Source organism: Tricharina praecox (genome assembly GCF_024521635.1).
Source record: "Tricharina praecox strain CBS 144465 chromosome Unknown BZA05scaffold_7, whole genome shotgun sequence".
Lineage (NCBI taxonomy): Eukaryota > Fungi > Ascomycota > Pezizomycetes > Pezizales > Pyronemataceae > Tricharina > Tricharina praecox.
Genome location: NW_026250409.1, coordinates 523,558 through 546,633, shown reverse-complemented (window position 1 = coordinate 546,633; position 23,076 = coordinate 523,558). Strand labels below are relative to the sequence as shown.

General features: G+C 54.3%; 3 protein-coding genes across 3 annotated transcripts; 1 reads left to right on the top strand and 2 right to left on the bottom strand.

Moving 5' to 3' along the window:
• Positions 1-766: 766 nt before the first annotated feature.
• BZA05DRAFT_247967 (uncharacterized protein) lies at positions 767-1,617 on the bottom strand. The gene is made up of 2 exons (XM_051479996.1): positions 1,131-1,617; positions 767-1,047 (listed from the first exon to the last, which is right to left on the bottom strand). Exons 1-2 carry the CDS (start codon positions 1,543-1,545, stop codon positions 854-856), a joined length of 609 nt encoding a protein of 202 aa, XP_051341150.1. The 5' UTR covers positions 1,546-1,617; the 3' UTR covers positions 767-853.
• A 1,876-nt stretch (positions 1,618-3,493) lies between these two features.
• Positions 3,494-4,183, bottom strand: BZA05DRAFT_392295 (uncharacterized protein). Its single transcript, XM_051483079.1, has one exon. The coding sequence runs from the start codon at positions 4,161-4,163 to the stop codon at positions 3,678-3,680; it is 486 nt and encodes a 161-aa protein (XP_051341149.1). The 5' UTR covers positions 4,164-4,183; the 3' UTR covers positions 3,494-3,677.
• Positions 4,184-14,192: 10,009 nt separating this feature from the next.
• BZA05DRAFT_417220 (uncharacterized protein) lies at positions 14,193-16,416 on the top strand (the record flags this gene model as incomplete). The annotated part of the gene is made up of 2 exons (XM_051485452.1): positions 14,193-14,589; positions 14,651-16,416. 2 exons carry the CDS (start codon positions 14,193-14,195, stop codon positions 16,414-16,416), a joined length of 2,163 nt encoding a protein of 720 aa, XP_051341148.1.
• Positions 16,417-23,076: the final 6,660 nt, after the last annotated feature.

Sequence of the window (23,076 nt, the reverse complement as noted above, 5' to 3'; positions counted from 1 at the left end):
CCCCACTGTCCCCACTGCTGCCCCACGCTTCCCCACGCTGAAGAAAAGGAAGTACTTATGTACATACTTCACCTACGATGGCACCAGCGCCAGCCCAGCTCGCGTGACTCGGTGCCGAAGCAATCGAGCCGATTGAGTTTTGAGCCGTTGGCCGACGAGACCAGCGACCAGTGAGGTGGTGGGGGGTTTTCCTTTTCAAAGCGTCGAAAGGAAAAGAAGGGAAAGAAAGAAAAAAAACAACCCCTCAATAATACCTACTTCTTATGTAGTTAATGCGCGAACGAGCGAGCGGGAATAGGGAGTTCTATACGAACTGACGAACTTTCGAAGCTCGGCTTGAAATCTGGGTTGACCTGGATTGACCGCGCGAGTGCAGTGGGGTACCGGTACGGCGGTACCTACCGTGCACGTCAAGACTCGAGGGAAACTCCGCCGCGATGAGGACTTGTGGGAGTGTATGAAATACACACAGACTCACCTAGAGCAACTACGTGCCGGAAGACTAGGCTCACTGCACATCACGCACGAATTCGTAGGATTGGATTGGACATCGATTTCACTTTGCCGACAGCTCCAAGTCTAGAGTCCGGCGTCCAGCGTCCGCCCCCGCCCCCTGCCAGAACCGAGTTCACTTCCGTGCCCGGACATTTGATGTTGTAGATAGTTATCTCGTCTCCCATCTCGCATCTCCCACCGGAAAGCAGAGCCTCACCGGAGAGTGGGGACCGGAAACGAGGCCCGAAGTCAAGTCAAGTCAAGTCACGGTGTGTCGGTGCGTCGGTGCCCGGCCTTGGACGCGACTTCTCCCTCCCTCCATCCATCCATCCTCGCAAGGGGCGGCGTCTGTCAGGACTTATTTCCGAGCATGACAATACTCTAGGTATCTAGAGTGCCTATGTCGCCCCCAACTTCGGACGGACACACAGACATTTCCCCCGGGGTGCTGGGCGCGGCGTGAGTGAGTGCAATGTCGATCGCAGCGGAGCAGTCGGTCGTAAACACCTACCATACCATACCATACCATACCATACCATACCGTAGCTAGCCCTAGTTTAGTCAGTTCAGGACGGCAGTGTTTCGTTTTTTCTTCGGTTTTCGTTTTGGATTTGTTTTCACGGGTATCTACATACCTATGTCCGCCCAGCGCCCCATCCAAGCCCTTCGCTTGAACTTCGAAGACGCCAACGCGAACGCCAACGCCGCCAACGTCAACGTCGACCGACCGACAGGCCTGCGGAAGAAGCCGCGCGCCGCAGGCCGCAAGCCACAGGCCATAGAAACGAACAAACGAACGGAGATGTGTGCCTGCCTGCCTGCTGCTATGCTTTGAACGGGTGTTCCTGCAGCGAGCGAGCGAGTAAGCAAGCAAGTGCAAGCAAAACTCTTAACCGAGCCGACAGACAGACAAGACTGCGCATGAAAATAGACATCATCCTTCCTGCAGTACGTATGTGCGTGTGTACGTGCGTATGTATGTGTCCTGCCTGCTCGACGTGATAATCGCTCACGGGTCGCTCGTTTCTTCGTTCGTTCGCACTGGGCCATGGGTCGCAGATGGTCCGCGCACGCCTCTGCGTGGTAGCGGCGTCGGCGGGGGGCGGCGATGTAAAGGTTATCTATCTTGGCCCATGGCAATCGCAATCTGGTATGTACTTACATACATACACGAGTGTGTAAGTACCATATGTACCGTGCTTACCTAGACGCCCAACTTCGAGCGGGTTGATAGGTACCGTACGTATCTAACCCTTTCATCCGCGGTACCGGAGACGCCAGCCAGGCTCCATGTACTCTATGTAGATGTATGTATAATCAATCCCATCTAGGCAGCATTCAGGCGTGAACTGTGTATTGTACTTGTACATATGGAGTACACGCACACCATCCGGCTCGGATAGCAATTGACTTGGATATTCATCCCCCCTTCCCCTTCCTCCTTCCCCCACCCGGCCAGATAGAGTACGGTAGATGTGCTATTCGTAGAGTAGTAGGTATGTAGTTTAGTCCCGCTGCCTGTCGCGAGTCGCAATCAAGACCCCCCGGGGAGGGGGGCTTTCAAGTTTCAATAGATTTCGGGTGTTTGTAAAGGGGTCGGCCGATCCTTTCCCGCGGAGCAGAGCAGAGCAGAGCAGAGCAGAGCATTGAGGTAGGTACTGTATGTACGTATGTGTGTAAAAAAAAAAAAGAAAAAAAAAAGTCAATCTCGCGGCATTGACTCTCGAGACACAACCCGATCCGTACGGTCAGCATGCCCCACACTCTCTCTGCAAACACGTGCATCCGACCTTCGTATGTATCTAACGTAACGTTGATCCGACGCGGCGCGGCGCCCTGGGCAGTGGGGAGAGAAATTTGTTGCAGCCGAACGTGCATAGTACCTCATATTGGGGGCGGCCGGAGAGGCGTACATACATACATATGTATTCTCGCCAAGTTTCTCTCGATGCATTCTGCATCGCAGACGTTCGTGGCATGAGAGCATGGGAGAATGGGAGCGTAGATACCTAGCGGTGGTGGTGGTGGTGGTGGCGGTGAACATGCAGCCGACGCAGCTGGCTGGGTACGAGTCGGAGCGAAGCCGATGGCCGTTTTGGTTTTGGTTTTGGTTGCTACTGTCTGAGCTGCTGCGGCCGTTGGGGGCGGCGGCGCGGCGGGGTAAAAGTAGCTCATGCACATATCATACATATGGATGGGTATGATGTTGCGAGCCTGTGACATCTCGAGCGAGATAGGAGCCCGGAAGGCGTCATGCTCGGAGCCGGTTCTGGAGCATGTTCGTCGATTGTGGTTGACCGGCGTCGTCCTCCTCCTCCCGTAAGCGGGAGTCTCATCCTCCTCACAACCGAGCCCGCAGGCAGAGAGAGATCTAATCTGGGTGTTCTTTGCGGCCAAGTAGGTACGGTCTTCCCTCCATCCCACAATTTCGAGGCCGTCCGTCCGTCCGTCCCCTTTTCCCTGTCTCGTCTTGTCTGCAGGAGGCAGCGGCAGCCAATGCAAGCGGGAAGTGATTGTTTCTGGTTCGCCTTCGCTCTGCTTTCGCTCTGGCTTGTCTGCCTGCTTGCTTCTGCTTCGCTCCGAAAGCAGTTGACGAATTATGAACTGTCCGGTTCTGCTTGAAGGCCGGCGGGCGCTTTCAAGTTTCGCGTGGTTGACAAGCGGCTGATCGGCAGCCAGGACAAGGGTGGCGCTTGGCGATGGTTTGGTACCGTATGATGTACGAGTACATATGATATGATACACATCTGCAATTGGAGCCCGCAAGTGGCGACTCGCGAGACGGGCCTCAAGTTCGAATCGCCAGCAGGGAGTCCGTGACTGGTGGAAGTCTGTGGGTATGTATGTATGAGCAGTACTTGGTTAGGTACTGCTCATGCGGGGCGCCCCCCAGGGCCCCAGTCCGCATCTTATTCCCATGGAGCCTATTGGTACCGTTTGTACCAGTACATTAAATACGCATCAACGCCTATCGTGGCGAATATACGTATATGCGGGTCTGCCATAAAAGAGGTTCGGAATATGTAGTGGCGTAGATAAGGCGACTTTTTTTTCTTCCGTTCTTTTTCTTCTTCTTTTTTCTTTCGTTTCCAGTGTCCAAGTGCTAACCGGTTGGGACGAGGGATTTCCGTGTATCCAGATACGTTTGGCGGAGAAGCCGGAAAAGTGTTGCTGCGGGAGCACTAGAGTATGGTACTGTAGTAGCACGCCGAAGCGGAGGCCTGGATGGATGGATGTTGGTGTTGGTGTTGGTTGACCGGGTGTGTTTGTGCAATGGGTGTGATGGAGAACGTTGAGGAGTGCTCACTGCTCAGTGGAACCTGCTGCAGAGCGAGCGAGCCTAGAGTAGACACTGGACCGCACTGTTGGATAGGATCCGGAGTGAGCCTGGGGCCTGAAGGGGCGGGAGGAGGCATTGAGGAGGCATGAGGCAGGAGGAGGCACGACGTTGGTTCGTATCCATAATCCGACGCCCTGCCCGTCGGAGATGGAGTTATTTCGGGAGTTGCCGTGGACACGATTCGAGCTGTTTGAACTTTGACGACTGTTGGACTGCGGACTCCGGTGGTTGTCGAAGGATTGGGTGGTGGTGATGGTGTTTGTTGGTGGGAAGAAATGAACGGGAAACAAACTGTGGTGATGGTGGTGGCAGTGGTGGTGGTGGACATTAACGTGCCGTCCGTCGTCCGTCATGTTGGCATGGTCTACATGGCCCACCTATGGGGTGAGGATACGGTTGAGACACGAGACACGAGACACGAGACACGAGACACGAGACATGCGGCATGCGCCCAGACCGTTCGGTTTTCGATTCGATTGGCGCCTCAGGCGAAAACAGCACAACCACAACAGTCGACTGACTTTCGGTGAGCGAGCGCGCTCACCGCTCATCGCTCGTCGTTTAGAGAGGGGCATAATCGTCTTGAGATACCGCAGGTAGAGTAGGATTCGCCTTGCATCCCCCCCCGCTCAACTCGGCTCGAAGCCGACCAGGCAGTTATTCTAGCCAGCCTTGTTTCCACCCAGGATCATGCTCCGGAAGGTTTACGCCTGGGGGCGGGGGGAGGGGGGAGGGAGCTGCCCGCCGTTCCTGCTGCTCCATCCATGCATCGGGTCGCCGTCTTTGCGTCTTTGCCCGGTCGGTCGGCCGGTCGGCCACGGATCAGATGGCCGGCCGGTCCAGAGCCCCTCTCCCTCCCCCTCCCACGACGCCCGACCCCCGGAGATGTATCTACATAACCAGCCCGGAACCCGGCACCTTGCCTGCCAGCTGGCGGACGCCTACCAGGTATATCTACTAGTAGTAGCACGGAGCATCTGTATCGTATCCAGCACATCACATCACATTGTTCTGCGGGCTCCGGAGCATCTGTATCCAGCATCGGTATCGAGAGCACATCATTCCCGGGCATTCCACGGTAGTAACGGTACTATATCGAAGGATGTACCTGGCATGTAGCTATACCTATACCTGCTCCATGTACTCCACGTACTATATAGTAGGTAGATGCCGGAATGATGAATCCTGGTGCTCGGCCGTGCTCCGCACACATGTATGTAACAGCCCCGGCCACGAATCCACGAATCCACGATGCCCCTGGTGCCCGGGGGCCCGATGGATCTATTCTAATCATCAGCTTCATAATCAGTGTATGTAACACGGATGCGGAGAAGGCACAGGCAAGGCATTGCCAGGAGTAGAGTACTATAAACTACAATCGATACTATATCTAGCCTGCGAAGCGATACACAGGCACTCCTCGGGTCTCGAACGGAGCAACAACATATCTACCAGAAGTATGTACTTACGGTACATACTCAGCTCCGTCGAGATACCGACAAACGGACAAACAGACGGACATCACCGGCAGCATGCATGCATATAGTTGGTTAGGGCAGTAGGTACGGAATGCGGTGTTTCCTTCCATCCTCCTCCTCCTGTTCCTTCTCCTTTTGACGGCGGTGGAGGAATTACACCGCTGCACCGTCATCACCGCTGATCAGCACTGCCGAACGCTGCACCGGCGCACCGGCGTTCCACGATCCAAGTGAGCGGAAAATACCTTCATGCCTAGGTGCTCTGGGTAGTACCGTAGATACGTTGCGTGGCCGGCCAGATACCTAGAAATCCTAGAAACTGTAGATACCGTGATCCCTGGGTTTTGCTTGCTTGCCTGCATGCAACGCAACGCAACCCAAGTAACGCAACCCATGTTCTTGCACTGGACGGATTATTATTAGTTATCATACATATTATTTTTTCTTCCGCGAAAGGGAAGGGATTAATCATTCAAGGGAACGAAAAAGCCCCGCAGGCTCTGCAGGCTTTGCAGCGTTGGCGGATACTTTCGGTACGGTACAACCTTCTCTTTCGGGATTCTTCCGGATCCTCCCCCCCCAGGCCCCGGGGGCAGCCAGCTGCACGATTTCTGCACGCCTTCTGCACTTCGCGGGCCGGTCCTGGACTCCTCCTGGACTCCTGGGTCTGGGTTGATCTCTGCCACTGCCACCGCCGCCGCCGTCGCCGCCCCCGCCGCATCATCATCATCATCCCCCCCCCCTCCCCCTCCCCCTCGCCGTCATCAGCGCCGAGGTATGCTAGGGTAGAGTACAGTACATGGACTTGTGTACCGTACCGACATATCTGCACAGAACACCGGGGTAACGCCGCCAGTAATCGCCAGTCGCCAGTCGCCAGTCGCACCAACGCAGCTCCTGCGTTCACGCCTTTCATGTGTTCCTGCGTTCCTCCGCGGTCCCGACCCTTTGATATAGAGTACCTGAGGATGTACCGATGTATCGTACAGTAGATGCTCCGACATCCATTCCAATCCAGGCCCACCAGCCAGCCAGACGAGAGACGAGAGACGAGAGACACCCCCGTGTATTCGTGTGTGTGTGTGTCACGCACGCAGACAGCGTCGCGGCGGGCCGGTACTTATCTACCTGACTAGCGAACCTTCCATGGGCTTCCATGGGCTTCCATGGGCTTCCATGAGCTTCCATGGGCTTCCATACCATCCATACCATCCATACCATCCATACCATCCATACCATCCATACCAACACTGAACGAGGCGAACGGACCCGTGTCCGTCCATCTGTCCGTCCGTCCGTTTCTCCCGTAAGCCAACCAGGAAACATCAGCCACCTCCATTTTGCCTCCCCCCTTCCTTACCGACCCGATCGGGCATGTGCGGGCGCGCGCCGCGGAAGGTCAACGTGAACGTGGAGGTGAACGTGGAGGTGTTGTTTCGTGTTCGTTACTTCGCGGCTTGGGTGTGGGGCGCTGCCAGATCTGGCGCGACGAGGAGGGATGAGGGATGGTGAAGTGTGAAGTGCGGGCTAGGGCTGCTCCTGCCACAGAGTCCAGGGGCTGGTTACCGTGGTTGACCTAGCCACACCAGGCTGGCTGGCTGGCTGGCTGGCTGGCTGGCTGGCTGCTTCACCATTCGTCTTTCTTTCCCCCCTTGGGTCCCCTTGGATGGGTATGATATCAGAGCAGTAGAGCAGTAGTAGTTACTCAACTACTTTGTAACCGCTTACTTACCGATGCTATTATGTATAGGTACTCCACATCACCAGCCGCGGAGCAGCAGAGCTAGAGTCCCAAGGAGACGATGGTGAATCAACAACCGTGACCGTACATACAGTACATCCATACATGCCGCATGATGCACGCTTACGCTTACATATGTAGGCGGGATATTTACTCCATGTACTCGTACATGAAGGAGCGGAGCATCATCACATCCACCGCACATCATCGCATCGCACATCGCACATCGCACATCGCACATCGCACATCGCACATCGCACATCTTCGGTTTGTATGCGGCATCCCGAACGATGAGCTCGGGTCTGCTGCTGTTTCTGTTGCTGTTCCTGTTGGCTTGTTATTGTTGTTGGCTGAAGGGCAGCCTGGAAGGCAGTTTGAATGGCAGTCTCGGAAGCGGAATACAACCGCTCGGAAACCAACCGCTGCGGTGACCAACCGGTGCGGTAACTAACAGTTCACTGGTTGGAACTTGGAGCTTGGAAGCTCGGGTTGGGATTGGGATTGGCTTGTCTATGCGAAGGTTGGTGTCTGGTCGATCGGTCGGTTGGTTGGTGATGGTTTGGTGATGGTTACCAGTATGTAGTAAGTACTATTATACCGTAGTACCTATAGTAGACAGCCGCGCGCCCCGGGCAAGTGCTGCTGCTGGGCATCGTGAGATCCAAGACGCGTGCGTACATGCATAGGTGCCTCAAAGGTAGGTACTTGGGGTACTTGGGGTACTTGGGGTACTTGGGGCACTTGGGGTACTTGGGGTAGGTACTCGGGTACTCGGACATGTACTTGGGCACATCGTCAAACCTACCAGCGCGAACCTGTGGGCTAGAGTACCGTAGTCACGACTCACAGCCCCGTGTATCAGGTTTCAACTACTGCACTGCCGTTCTCCGTCTGCATCTCCGTTTTGTCTCTGTCTCCGTCTCGTCTCCGGCTCTGCTCTCCATCTTTGTCTTCGTCTTTGTCTTCGTCTCCATCCTCCTCGGTCTCCGTCACTTTCCCTCCCTCTCCCTCTGTCGAGCGCACATGGCACATAGCAGCAAAGTGGAAGGAAGTGTGGAAGGAAGGCAGAATACTGCCTTGGGGGCAGACAGACAGTCAGGTAGACAGTTAGACAGTCAGACAGACAGGCAGCAGTACGGCACTGCAGCACTGGCGATGTATGATATGTAAGAGTAAGACACAACGTCTCCAACACGGGCAACACCAACTATGCATCCTCTACTAACGTAGGGCTAACAGCAATAACTCGCGCCAAAGTGGGGGGGGAGGTTATTACCAACATCGACGACAAGCTCGGAATCTAACGCCGAACTTTGAACGTCGATAACTACCACGACTCCACGAGAGGGAAGTCCAAGAGCTCGATCGAAACGTTGGCACCACCACCACCGCCGCCGCCGCCGCACCACCACCGCCCGACCGCGCCCCGGACTGACGCGTAAGTAGGCCGGTCGGTAAGTACCCAGCCGAAGTGAAATAACTGGTTAGCTAGGGAACTGGTTAGTTAACTGACTGGTGAGCAACCGAACGACTTTCACCCCACACCACACGACCACTATGTACATAGATGTTTTGCATCTCCGCAAGCGAAACGTATGTAGCACTCATCTCCCAGGGCAAACATATGTACTATAGCCTACCGAGTTGGCTATACTCTAGATACTCTACTCTACTATGGGATGCTCTAGATAGAGCACCGTGCGAGTTATCTATACTCCCACAGAGCATAGTACTATGTGGTAGAGTAGAGTACAGGCAGGCAGGCAGGCAGGCAGGCAGGTTGTTCCCCGGATTCCTCGGTTCGCCCTCGATTCATTCTCGATTCTCGAGTGGGCACTCTATGTGCGGTACATAGATGGGGAAAGCTCACATAATACTACATAGAGTAGTAGGTAGTAGATACCCGTGTTTCGTCTTTTTCGCCAGCAGCGTCGACAGCAACATCGTCAGCAGCAGCGCCATCAGCAGCGATCCCGAAGTTATTTCCGGGCCGGGGGTGGGCCGGGGTCGGCCTGAATCAGCAAGAGAGCTCTACTCGTTGTATTTTGCGTGGTCCGTGTTGTCCTTCGCTCTCTCGCTCGCGAAGGAGGTAGGGAGGGAGGGAGGGGGGGTAGGGAGGGAGGGATCGTGCGGGGCGCGTCTACCCGACAATGTGGTTCCTCCCTTCACCCTCCCTTCGCCCTTCAGGCACAATTGAACTTTGAAGGCCGAGGGGAGTGGTGGTTGGATGGTGGTGGTTGTTGCAACTTGCAACCACCTTACGCCCTGCGCCGCCCCGGTCGGACCCAGAGAATCGAACTGAACTGAATCGAACTGGAGTGGACAGGACCGAACTGGACTGACCTGGACTGACCTGGACTGAACAGGACTGGAGTCAAAAATCTCCCGGGATCTATGCCGTATTGGGCCCTCCAGAGTCTACGGGGGAGGCTAACTAGGCCGTATATGCGGGGGGATGACGGAACGGGAAGTATGCTTACAACTTAACTGCGCAAAACAGATTGAGTGAGTACATAGAGGTCAAAGCATCACAACACAATACGAAACTTCTCTCTCTCCCCGTGAAAGTTGAAAGTCGCGATCCTCCTCGTGAGCAAAACCCCCTACTCGACTCGATCCGATCCGATTCGGGGGGATCTGAGATGCGGGCTGTGAACAAGACGGACGGACGACGGACGGACCAAAAAGACGGTGGCCGTACTACTACCACTACTACTACCGGTAGTTACTACTAATAATAAGGATAACTACTCGTAACCTGGGTATGTATCGTGGGAAGGAGGCCTCAGCGTCGCCGCCTCAGCTTACACACATCATGCTAGAGTAGAGTAGTAAATACGCCCACCACGCCCACCACGCCCACCACGCTTGGGCTTGGATCGAAGGCTTCGAAGCTGAGCTGCTGAAGGTGGACATTTACTCCGAGTCTCCGACTCCCCGAAGGCCGGAGTTCGAAACTTCAAACTTCAAACTTCAAAGTGCGAAACGGGGTAGAGTAGAGTAGAGTATCTAGGGGTTTTGCTCCACATTGTTTTTCTCCACACCACTCCATAGTTGCCATACTACATCGCATCTCATCACATCACATCACATCACATCACAGCATAGCCCATCGCATCACATCGTAACTTCGTAACTTCGTATGTAGGCCCCACATGGAGCTCGCGGCCTGAGCTCCCCCCTCAAGTGCCAAACAAGTTCTAAACAAGTTCTAGCCCTACGTACTCCGGACGAGCCGTACACACGGAGTACACATACAGAGTACATACTCTGGGTACGCACCTGCACGAGCGGCCGTGGCTGAGGCCGTGACTCGTCAACGCGGAGACGCAACCCGCACCGGCGACCGCTGCTTCAGTTGCTGCTGCCGCAGCCGGTCCACTATCATGCATGGTGGTATGCCGGGGTTTCCGGTTTTTCCGGGCTGCGTAAATATTTGTAGGTACTCTACTCTAGAGTCTAGAGTACTTGGGTACATGCCGTGGATAGATCCATAGATACCCAGAAAGCATCTAGATATCCTACGCGGCTGCGGCGATGCTGTATCGTGCCGTGCCCACCATCACCACCACCACCACCGCTCGATGGGTGGACGGATGGGTGGGGTTCTGCTCCGAAAGCCCCCCCCTCCCCCCTTCCCCCACACCAGGAAGCACGAGCTATGACCTGGTAGCGGAGGGATCACCAGATTCAGGTACGGGCAAACAATCGCCGAGGAATGAAGAAGAAAACACCGTTTTTGCGCGAGTACCTACTGTACTTTACTATACTCATGTAGATACTAGAGTATTAGAGTGCGGCAGATCTCGAAATTCGGGACACGCTCCACCTTAGTCACAGAGATATGTAGGTGTGTAGATACTCCGCATACACACACGGGCATCTATGTACCATAGGTACCATTGGTACATACACGAGGCGCACACGATCTCGCTGGTGGCGCTCCTCGGGTCCCGGGCGGTCAATGGACGTCCTACCTCCGCCAGATGCAAGCCTCTTCGATTTGCATCCGAACGTTGACGTCACGGAGCATCGATCTTCAATGGAATTGCGGCATGGAAGTGGAGGGATGGGAGGTGAGCCGCTACCGCAGCAAACGATATCTCCGCCGTAGTGCCTGTGTGCATACCGACGACTGAAATCGCTCAGGATTGGTGAGGATACCCTACTCTACATACTCTACGGAAACGGAACTGAAGTTCTCATAGGTGCCGCTGGGTAGAGTACGGATGTAGAGTACATGCTACACCCTGCCTGCCGGCTTGCTCGGAGGCATTGAGTGCTCGGTAGATATCGGTAGATAACCCCCCATTAGTGTTTTGGTGTCTAAGCAGCAGCGGGCTGGATTGACGCTAGATGCGGGCATAGCAGTAAACACATACCAAGGCTCGTACGCAGGCGGTGGTGTGTAGGGTAGTGTAAGCGCATGTAGTGTACGTAGTGACTAGTAGTGAGTGAGATCTGGCAGGGTCTGGGGCCTCTCGAACAGCGGTCCGTTTGACCTTTTCGAGTCACGGTGCGGTCGACAACGTGCTAGCGAGGGAAGCGGAAACGCTTCGTTTTGCGGCATGTTGATGACGGACTTCACCCCCAGACCGGAAGCAGGGTAGAGCACGTATGTAGGTGGTGATATCGGATTGATTGACTGTGAGGACCACCCGGGAGTGTCGGAGACTGTCGCAGCCTCGCAGGACGGAAGCAGCTTCTTCTCTCGAGTCTCCATCTCCAGCGTCAGCTCGTGGAAGCCTGTCTGGGCCTTTGCGGATCTTGCGGGGCGTCAATCACAGGTACTCTACCGCCGTATGTACATAACAAAGGGGGCAAGTACTTACTACATGTTCATGTACCTCGATAGGCACTTTCTCACGGTCTGCCCCTCCCCCCCTCCCCCTCCACCTTCCCCCTCATGTGCTGGCTGTTCCCGAGAATTGCCGTCCTAGAGCACACTCTGTCTGATCTCGCCTGGCAAGTACCGACGTACCGGTGGGTACGGGCCTCCTGATGCGTTCGCTTCCCGCTGGCGGCGAGTGGGGAGGGGGGAGGGGGCGATGCGGAGTATGAGGAAGAGCGGAGCGAGCAGACAGGCAGGTAAGTACAGGGCAGGGCAGGGCAGGGCACGACAGGGCCGGGCAGGGCAGGACAGGGCAAAGGACAAGGCAACTGCAAGTGAAGATACACAGATAGCTGCTCGAGATGGAGTATGTATGTAGAGTACCCTATACTATACCGTACTATAGGCATAGTAGATGGCCGCACGGTTTGCTGCAGAAAAGGCTAGCCTGCAGATTCCACTCCACATCCATCAATCCCACCCATGATCCCATCCCATCCATCCATCCATCCCTCCCTCCCTCAATCCCTCCCTCAATCCCAATCCCTCCCCCTCCACCATCTGTTCAGGCCATAGCCACCCATGGTCGGCCATCACCACCACCACCATCTACCGATTCTGAATTTCTCCCCCCCCTCCCTTAGAAAATCCCCTTTTCTTGGCTTCACAGCTAGCCAGCACTGTATGCAACTTCTAGATAGCTACGAAGTAGGTAAGTAACCACATCTACATAGTTGCGGTGGGTAGGTAGGTACTCAAACTATGTACTCATCTACAACTACTCAACTCGCTCTGCTCCTTGTACACGCCTTCTCGGCGCTTACAAGGAACACAACAAAAACCCACGCCCACCGCCCTTGTCCTGCATCAGACGCCTAGATGTTCTGTTCTGCCACTAATGCTGTTATTATAGGTAGGGAACCTATAAGGCCGCTAACGTGCTCTACTGTACTGTACATACTTCTTAGCTACATGCCCACGGCAGCTAAGAGAGAAGAAGAAGAACGAGGACGTGAAACTCATCGGCATCTCTGTCCCCTCTAATTCCTTCCTTCTTCCTTCCTCCTTCCTTTCCACGCATTGCATCACCGTCTCCTTCCAGGGCCAGCATTCCGATCTTTACGGCCAGACCAGCCATATTTACTTCGTACATATACGCGCAGAGCGTACATACATACACACACACACACACACACACTACATACACACATACATACCGAGACCAGGCCACTCGCTTTACTGACCCACATACATACATACCTTCGTTTTCCCACCGTCTCGTTCCATTGTCTTTTGGCCCCAACGCCCAGTACACTCGCTCACTCGCATCGCAACCACCGCAACCATCACCATAACCATCACCATCACCATCACCACAACCCACAACCACAACCACATACTCGCATACTCCTTCCGTATATCCACTCGCCCTCCTCGATCGACCACTGCTACAGCCGTCACCATCGTCACCTGCAGACCTTAACCGGCGGCGTTCGTTGCGAGTTCCGTCCCACCACCACCACTACCTTCTCTCGAGCCCTTGGCCAGCCGTGTGTGTGCAACCGTCGAATCCGTCCGTTGAATCGGCACCTCACTATCAGCCCATATTACCTTCGAATCTCACACGTAACGCTCTGCCAATCTAGAGTCAATCCATTGTTGTTCGTCTCACCATCCAATCCGTTTCCCGTTTTAGCTGGCCAGGTTTCCGGTGGGAGCTGTGCCTGTTCTCCCCGGTTTCCCAAGTCGGCTGTCCTCGTCCTCGTCCTCATCCTCCTCCTTCCCAATCAAAAACCGCTCTTTACTGCCTCTGCAAGGCCAGCGGGTTTTTTGCGTTACACTGTTCCTGCGTCAGCTTGTTCAGTGGCCCTTGCACCTCACTAAAATTGCAAATCATCTCCTCCAAATACCCTCCCCCCCCCCCCTCTTCTACCGAAACCATGGGTCGTGGCTCTGCAGTGCGCTTACCAAGTTACTGGTGCAAACAGAAAGAAAAAAACCGGCCAACTCCTCCCCACCCCCTTCTATAAACGGGAAATCCATAAACCCTGCGATCGAGAACCTCAATATATTCATACCGACTAGCATCCGTCCGCTTGTGTCGCCCCATACTCGGTTGCTGGTCCCATCCATAACCTTTAACGGCCCCCCCGCCATATATCGACGCGAAGCGTGACCACACAGAATCATTGCGCCTCGGCTTCGAGAAGCAGGACTTTCACAACAGCAGACATGTTTCTATTAAATAAGACCAGGCGCAACTCGTCGCGCGAACACAGCTCGGAAGAATGCACAGGGACGGACGATATGGACTACATGTACGCGGGCTGTTCTGATAAGCCACCGCCATCTAGAGACCAGGAACGCCCATCGCGGGACCGCAAGCAGTCGCGAATGAGGGTCTCGTTCTTCAACACCGGGAGACGGAGGAGTTTGGATATCCCAGTGGACGAGCACCTTGCCGACCCGCGGAGTCCGTCGGCGCGGACCTTCACCGAAGGGACCGACGATACCAACAATTCCATATACTCGCGACGGAGAATCCTGCGAAAGATGTCATCCAAGAGCAGCCTGGCCTCAATCGCCTCGTTCTCGACCAACTCTGTCCCCGACAGCGCCCACGATGGAAAGTCAAAGTCGCGATTGTCCGAAACACTGTTCAGAGCTAGCCCTTGGGCTCCTACACCGCAGCAGATCAATCTCAGTACGGGGAAAAATCTCATTCCCAGCGGGTGCGTGGTGCGGTTTGCTGACGTTCGAATTAGCGCGGCCAAAGATTTCCGTCACCCACGCAAAACAGTCCATCAGCGGCCCTTACAACTTCACCCACATCACGCAGGTCAATCCTCTGGATGCCTCGCGACTACGCCACGGACAAGAGTTGGGAGAGGAATGGAACAGAGCCCTACACCGCGAGTCCCAATCGCGCCCAGGAACGGCCCAGACCTATATGCCCACTCACCTCAGGAACGATTCCGTGGCCACTTTCGAAACGTACCGATCGCAGAGTCGCTCCCGCTCCAATTCGACCAAGTCGCTCTCTCGCCCAGAGCCTCTACATGTAGAGCCCACGTCCACGTCCACGTCCACGTCCACGTCGACCTCGCCGGAGCCTACGACGGTAACGCCTCCTCTTCGGTCGTCGCGACTCTGCCTCAGAATCGCTGAGCATCCCGACGAAGAGTTTCCGGCGTCGTCGTCATCATCCCAAAGAAATAGCAACGCCGACGATTTCGATGAGGGTATCGCACCCGATGACATCAGCTTTGGACGAAATTCGACTGGGGCCGACAACTCGTTGGATTTCGACCTGGAAAACTACTCCGAGTCACACTCGGACGTGCCTGCGATCCGGGAAACGCAATCGACACCCGACTTGATGGAATCGAACTACGGGGAGGAGGACGACGTCGTATACATGCCTCAGATGTATCTGAGCGTACGGCCGCGTCCGATGTCGCAACTGAGTCACGCTTCCGATACTCTGAGTGGCAGCTTTCACGTTCCCGCGAGTCCTACGGTCGGACACGGCTCCATGCGTCCGCGACGCATTTCGCAAAGGCTTTCGACGCATCTGAGGTTGCATGGAGGCTTCACTGCGGATAACGCAGCCATCGACTCCTGGGAACAGGATATCGACTGGTGCTACGAAAACGAAGCGGAAGAAGATTGCGATTTCGATTGGCAGAAGGAGGCGAGCAACGTGGAAGTTGACCTTGGCGACTTGGACGAAGAGCTGGAGATCATCCAACCACTATCGCCCCGCCCGCGGTCTCCTCTGCCAGTGATGGAACCCACCATCGTTCCCACTGAGCTCCACGGAATTCCGGAAGAGCCCAAGGAGGAGCTCGTGGTCGAGCGGAGGATCACGGGGATCTTTGAGGACCGATTGCTCCTCCCACCTAGCCCTCGGTTCGCGCCTAGTTCGTTCGGGTTCGCCGGTTCGCAACGAGCAAGGGACAGCGGTTTTGAGAGCACCCACAGCAACGATGAGTCGTTGCTGTCGCGCAACAGCAGCATCTCAATGCGCCATCGATCCGTCAGCTTGTCTCCATCGTTGCCCGAACTGGTTCCCGGACGCCCCTACCGCGAGGAGCTCTGCCGTGTGGCGAAGCAACTCGACGAACACATCGCGGCGCTGAACGCGGAGTGCTACTACCCCACTACATCATTCTCACTGCCCACGTTTCCCAAGCGCCGGTCTTCAATCTCGGAGCACACAAAGTCGTTCAGTGGAACTAGGTCGAGAGCGGACTCCCAGACGACATGTGTCACTCTCTGTTCCGACACCGACACCATCACCCCGCTGGAAGTACACGAGATCATAACTCCCTCCAGCTCAGCTCACAATTCGTTCCAATTCATCAAGCAACGAGCAGCCTCAGTCACCGGTGCAGGCTATGCCGTTGAAGGGCGTCTCGAGAAGGGCCTTTCATACCCCGCCGCCGCAATTCCCGGTGTTGTCGAGGTCGGTCCGGACAGTCTGCATGGAGTCTGCCCGGAGGAAGCAGAGTTTGTACATTACATCTAATCGACTCATGCTATTCCGCGAAATCACCATTAGGGGGGGTTCCTCTGCAGGACAACCCAGTGAATAAGCTCCTCCTACTCCTCCTCCGGCAAGTCCCTTGTTCACTCTTCCGAACACGGTGCCGGGGGAGCATCCTTTCCGTGCCATATATTCGTGTCCTTATTTATTTGGAGGGATCCACTTTACATGTATGCCCTCGTCACAAGCACGAAAGTTTCGATAACTGCCTGCATTTCCATCCATCCAACCATCAATCCATCCCACGGCGCGGGGTCTCCGGACTTTACCGGGCCCGCCAGGGCAGCAGCTGGAAACCTGCTTCTAGATTTCCTTCTTGCATTCCACAGAACACAATGCACCCACCTACCCACCCACTCGCCCCACTATCACTGTCGCTGTCGCCTCGCTATGCTTGTTCACAGCCACAATTTCGATCTTGCAAAATCAACCTTTTCCCTTTTCCCTTGTCTCTTGGGTTTTCATTTCTGTTTGTTTGTTTGTCTCTTTTTTTGTTTTTGTTTTTTTTGTTTCGTTCTTTGTCACCAAAAACCGTTTCCTTTGTCACAACGGCAGGCGCAGTACTAAAGAGGTGGTTGCTTTGATCTTTTGACACTTTTTTCCGGGACTTGCTTAATTGTTATTCTTATTTAAACTTTTTCCGTAAGATTTCTCGTGCTCTCGACAGCAGGACAATTGTCCGACATTTGTTTTTTTTTGTGTCATTTCTCAATTCTTAGTTGTGTTGGGGTGGGCTGGGCTGGGCTGGGGGGCTGGGCGGCGATTTGGAATCATCTATTATTTTTTTCTTTCCCTTTTCCTTTCTTTTTTTCGTTTTCTTTCGGTCCTCTCTGGAGTAGGTTCTTAACTTGGTAGTATCATATGTAGCATTTGACTGGGCTGGCTGGCATCGGGCTTGTTTTTTTTTTTCCTTCTTCACTTTTGTTTTCTTTTGTTTTCTTTCATGTTTTTGGGTGGGGATGATGGTTGGGCTGGGTGGTGATGATGATGGTGGGGGGGGGGGGGGGGGGGGGCGGCGGGTCGGTGGGGGATGGGCGGAATGGGGGGTCGGTTGGGGAAATGGATGGATGCTTTTTCTTGTTTGTTTTTCCACCGTGGAATAATGGGTGTACTCTATCTATATCGTTATGCGCACAGGGAGGAGTGGACTTGAATGATGGTTACCTTTGCTTACTTACTTGCTTGTTCGGAATTTGAGAATTCACACGTGAGTGATTGGAAATGGAATGGACCGAGGTGGTGACTCTGGAGATTTCACTGGTGATTGATGCTGATATGTATGTGAGTATAAAAATCCACGGTTTACGCCGCGGTGTTGACTGTTTACTTGTGATCGATCCATGGCCTACGCCGCGGTGTTTACTGTTTACTGTTTACTTGTGATCGATCCGAGGCCGCCACCGGCGCCGCCGGGGATTTTCTGACATCTGTCTAGTTCCAGTTCCAGTTCCAGCGCCGGCGGGCGTCTTCACGTGTATGTGTAGTCCATATCTAGGTGCTTACAATAGTAGTCTGCCGGCCGGATTGAGATGTATCGACGCAGATGCACCGCAGATGGATCAGATGGATGCATAAGGTATAACTAACGAACTCATTCCGTTCTCGGTGAAACACTGCAATACTGCATGCGCAGGCCATCTCGGGCCAGCCAGCTTGCGCACATTCAACTTTCTATATTTCCACATTGTTTCTGTGAGTCACGACAATCGGCCGCGGAATCCACTCAGCTAACTAGGGGCAGTGGGAGCGCCCAGATATGTCATATGTGTATATGGGCGCGGCCGAGGATCTACCTAAGTACCTATGCATACCCGTAGACCGTGGTGCTGCTGATAATTATCTGGATTCTACATACCTCAAGGACGTGCGTTTAGTCTTCACCGGGCTGTATATAGGTGGAGCTTCCCTTCCTTCCTGCCTTCCTTCCTCGTCAATGCTTCCTCGTAGATGCTCCCACGATCACAACACTTTTGCCCAGAATACCGGTAACTACCGGTATCCTCGTGCGATTCCTATGAATCCCGACATGCGTGCATAGATGCACACTGTTTCCTTCCTATTTGTATGTCGGTGCAGGCCGACATCATGAGATCTCGGGGGGTACGTGCGCGGACGGGGGAGGCTTAAGCTCAAGCTCAGGCGGTTTGAGGGTTACAGCGGGAGGTTTTGTAGCTGGAGCTGTAGCTGGAGGAGGACGAAGAGCGGGGAGGGGCCTCGCGGACATCGCCTGATACATGATACCGGTACGGTATCAGGCGTTTCGCGCTTGCTCGCCCCCTGTAGTTGGGTTTTAACTCGGTGTCCGCAGTGTGTGTGCTCCGCCTTGTAGCCCTGTACGCGTACCACGACGACGACAACGGCGGCGGCGGCGCAGGAACTGTAACTGTGCTGCTGCTACTACTTCCAGTCCTGTCCAGTCCTGTCCAGTCCGGCAGTAACTAGAGTAACGGACTCGTGTGTCAGCTGCTGCTTATATGCACATAAATCAATCGCCGAGTACGACTGTCGACATTCACGGCTATCATACCGATACCGATACTATACACGCGCCGTAGGCAGTAGCCGTCCGGCGTCCGCTCTTCGCCGCATGTGTTGTGTTGTGTCGTTGGGTCCCGCCATCACCCCCGCCTACCCCCCCCCACACACACACACATGACGGATCGGACGGATATGCATACCCAAGACAGCGGGTTGCAATTACAGTTACAGTTGCAGTTAACTATATCGTCTCGTCTCGTTTCGTCTCGTCCTTCTTCCTTATCCGACCGCTTCGCCGACCGCTGGAATGTCGAAACCGACGAGACACCAGCTCGTGGGGGATGAAACCGCGACCCCGCAGCTCGGACCCAGCCAACGGTAGCTACTCTAAAGCTACAACATCGGCGTTCACTGCATACTCTGGGGCAAATAAGGCATGGGACGAGTCACGGGAGAGCCCCCCCGCGGTACTTGACTGCATTGCACTGTTGGAATCGCCGACTATACAATATAGATAGGGCTGGCCAGCTATGTAGCTACGGCCATCAAGCAGGTAGATATCGTACATGTAGAGTAAATATTCCCGTCGGGCACATACGCTCTCGAGATCGTCGTTATCGATCTGACTCGAGCTCCAGGTTCGGACAGCTCGCTATTCCGACAAATGAGCTCGTACGTAGATATCTGGGGTAACTACCGCAGCTATGCTATATGCACCCCAAGCGAACCCGGTACCGCCTGAAGGCTGAAGCGCGCCAACGCATGCACGAACTACCTACGGTACCTATCGCCGACCGACCGTACGTACGTATCATAGGTACGTCGATAACGACTCGCTTGCTTGCCTGGTGGCCTGTGGAGTCTCTATGTACTCTAGATACCTGTGTAGATACATACCTGTGTAGATACCTTTCGTAGATACCTACCTTCGTACCTACCTCCCGCCCCGCAACTTCAGGGTTCCGAGTTCTTCCCCATCGAGCTAGAAACGTATTTTCTTATTCCGCTCGGCGGCCTCCTCCGGACATGCATGTTCCAAATGCGGAGGGAAACCGAAGGTCCGAAGCTTCCACGTAGTATTTGTGCGGGGATAATAGCCGGCACTGGCGGTTCGGGAGTGTTAGTGCCAGTGCCAGTGCCAGTGTGTCGGTGCGCGGAATCAAAGGTGGGTGCTTGTCTACCTCTGCACTTATGCACCTGCTTCGGGGGTTAGGGAAGTCCTATCCGCCGTCGGGGGAGGATTGCGCACGCTGGCTCGTGGCGGAAAGAATCACAGTGAGAGTGAGATGTTGTGAAGTCGCTCTGTACTCCAGGGGGATGGGAGGCTGGGAGTCAGGCTGTGTGTGCCGCGTGGTGCACACTCTGCAGCCGCGTGGTAGATATATTGTAACCAACAGCCGTGGGGCTAATCTCGTTGCATATTACTAGTAGACACGTGTTCCCGTTCCCGTGGCTCCTCCTGTTATGTGTCTACTTGGTACCTACTCCACTCGATCCGATTCAAGACAGCTACAACCATATACCTAGGTAGGGCACTTTCCCCAATTATTCCATTCTCCCTCCCGCCAGTTGGTATGTATCCAACTAACTGCCGCCGATGCATCTCCCTTCCGCGTTATCCTGCGTGCATGCCGCCGTCGAATCGACCTAGCCCGTGGTTCGGAGCTGGCTTCCGCGCCTCGAATCCGCTGGAAACTCTTTGCGGGATCTACATACATGGTTAGGCCTAGGTAGTTAATGGTGGATGGTATGTAGAAAGGGGAAGCGCCCATCAGTCACCATGGTACTAGTTATCGTATGAGCGAGCGGAGCGACTACATATGATCCAGTTATGTAGATATCATATTCAACTGCGAGGCGAGCGGCAGTTCCATATATGTACCTAGTTATTAGTTGTCTCTGACTTGATCGTAGCTTGCATCGGCTATGTACGATGATTATGGGCGGCACGATGATTAGTGGCGCCTCTTCGAGCCGGACCGCCTACCTATATACATACTCTACCTACCTAAGCTGTCCGCACGGCGCAATATCGTCACTGAGGATCCCGTTCGTCTGAACTCTGGAGGAGATTGTTTGCCGAAGGCGGTACATATCTGCCGGTATGCTGCGCCCGCACTATGCTCCTTGCAGGCGGAATCGGCGGAGAGGCGATAAATTCTCCTTCCGCTCAGGTGGGTGCTCCGGGAGATTGGGTGCGGGATCTTCGTGGCGATGGTTGGTAACTACTGCTGGGTAATTACGCATATGATATGTATGGGCTTGCAACTACCTATGGGAGTTATGCACATATGCACTTGTACCACCCCCCGGTATTGAATATTGGCCGCTGTAAGCGCGCCAACAAACGCCTCCGTTCATTCACTACTCGTTTTTTTCTTCTTTTCTTTTCTTTTCTTTTCCGTCCGATCAAAATGGCCCGATGTGTGCATACGCCCGCCGGCCGTCGGTGCGGCATCAACCGTCACTCATGGTCTGTTAGGCCCGAACGATATATTGCATTTCCCAGATCCGAGCCGGCGGGTTATCAACAGCTTGGCCTTCTCTGTTGCTTTTCTCCTCAGCTGCCTCCCCAGCTCCCTCGCCTATACTTCCTCACCGGCCACTCATTGGCCATGGCGTTGCTGGATGGCATGAGACAAATGTGTTGAGTGAGAAGCATCAACCAACCACCCCCCCCCCCCCCGCCCCCGCCCCCACCCCCTTATGACCAACAACACACCACCTTTTTTATGTAGAGTACCATCACAACCCTCGACAACGTGGTGCTGCACAGATCGAAAGGGAGATTAGTCTACTGCACTATACTACAGTAACGGTCTTCTTTCCGCCTCGATGGACCGTCGATTCGTCAAAGCCCAGTTAAAGCGCTAACTAATAGCATAGTAGGTAGCCTTGATCGAAGCGACAAGCCCGCTGGCTGTGCATTTATGGTTTTATGGTTTTGTTGTTTCTGCCGCTCCAGTGGATATCCGGGGAAGTGGAGTGCGGCCTAGGTATGTACTCGGAGTACCTGTAGGTACGTATCTGATGTGTGTAGGTACTCGCTTCACGCAGGCCGCGGCAGCGTGTATTTCTGTGTCATGTCGATTCGGCCTCCCGGGTCCGCCGAATACTCCTTATCCCGCTGGACCGTAGAAGAAAAACCCCCTAGTTCGGGTTGGGCTTCGAGATGGCCGCGGTAAAAATACATATCTATGTACCAGCCCAGTCGTCTCCCCCCGAGAGCCTGAAGTAAGCCGGACGGGTTCTGGGAATTCACGGAGAGAACTTCTGGTTTCTGGTCTCTCATTGCTACTACAGTGTAGTATTCTCTACAAACTTCCACGCTGGTGCGTAGGATATAGGTGCTCAGAAATCATCAATCAGCCGAATCATATTCACGTGACTTAGAGACGGTCGTCCTCCATCGTTGGACGGGGACCGACCCGTCCGTCTCAGACTTGGACCCAACGGACAAATTTTGCAACCGTCCGTACCAGGCTCGGACCGTCCGGCATTTTAGCCGTCCGGACCGGATGATGGAGAACACTGGACCGTACCCAGTGAGGGGGCGCGGAGGCAGAGGCGGCTTGGGACCGTTGGCGAGCGCCGGAGAGAGAAGACCTTATTGAGACTTGGTGGGACCTGATCCAGATCCGATGCGGTCATCCATCGTTTATCTGTCTCTATTGTCAATACTTCTGTCTGCCTGTCGTTGTTCTTGGTCTCATCATGAGACTTCACCAGTCTCTTCATCAGTCCTCATGAGTTCATCAGTTCATCACCTTGTATTAGTATCGCTACTTTACGTTTTCTTTGAAGTATCCTGTCCTGCTGCTGTTTTCCGAATTGATCACTCATCCGTGGGCCTCTCACCAGTGGACTACCTAGGCCGTCTAGCACACACCTCCAGGCGGACTGGATGTATGTAGTCCAGTCCCGTCTATGGGCCCCGACGGACTGGACTGGTGCATGTAGATAACTGACCACAATTCAAAGAGACGATGACCCCTTCATCGAAATCCATAAGAGATTTCCGCCTACATTGTTAGTGAAGCATTAGGACCGGGGAGACCCTTTGGCAACTTTGATAAGAGATAGAGAGAGAGAACCGATTGTATTTCACGAGAGAGGAATCGATAAGTAGAGAGAATAGACCGCCTGTGTTATTTAGGAGATCAT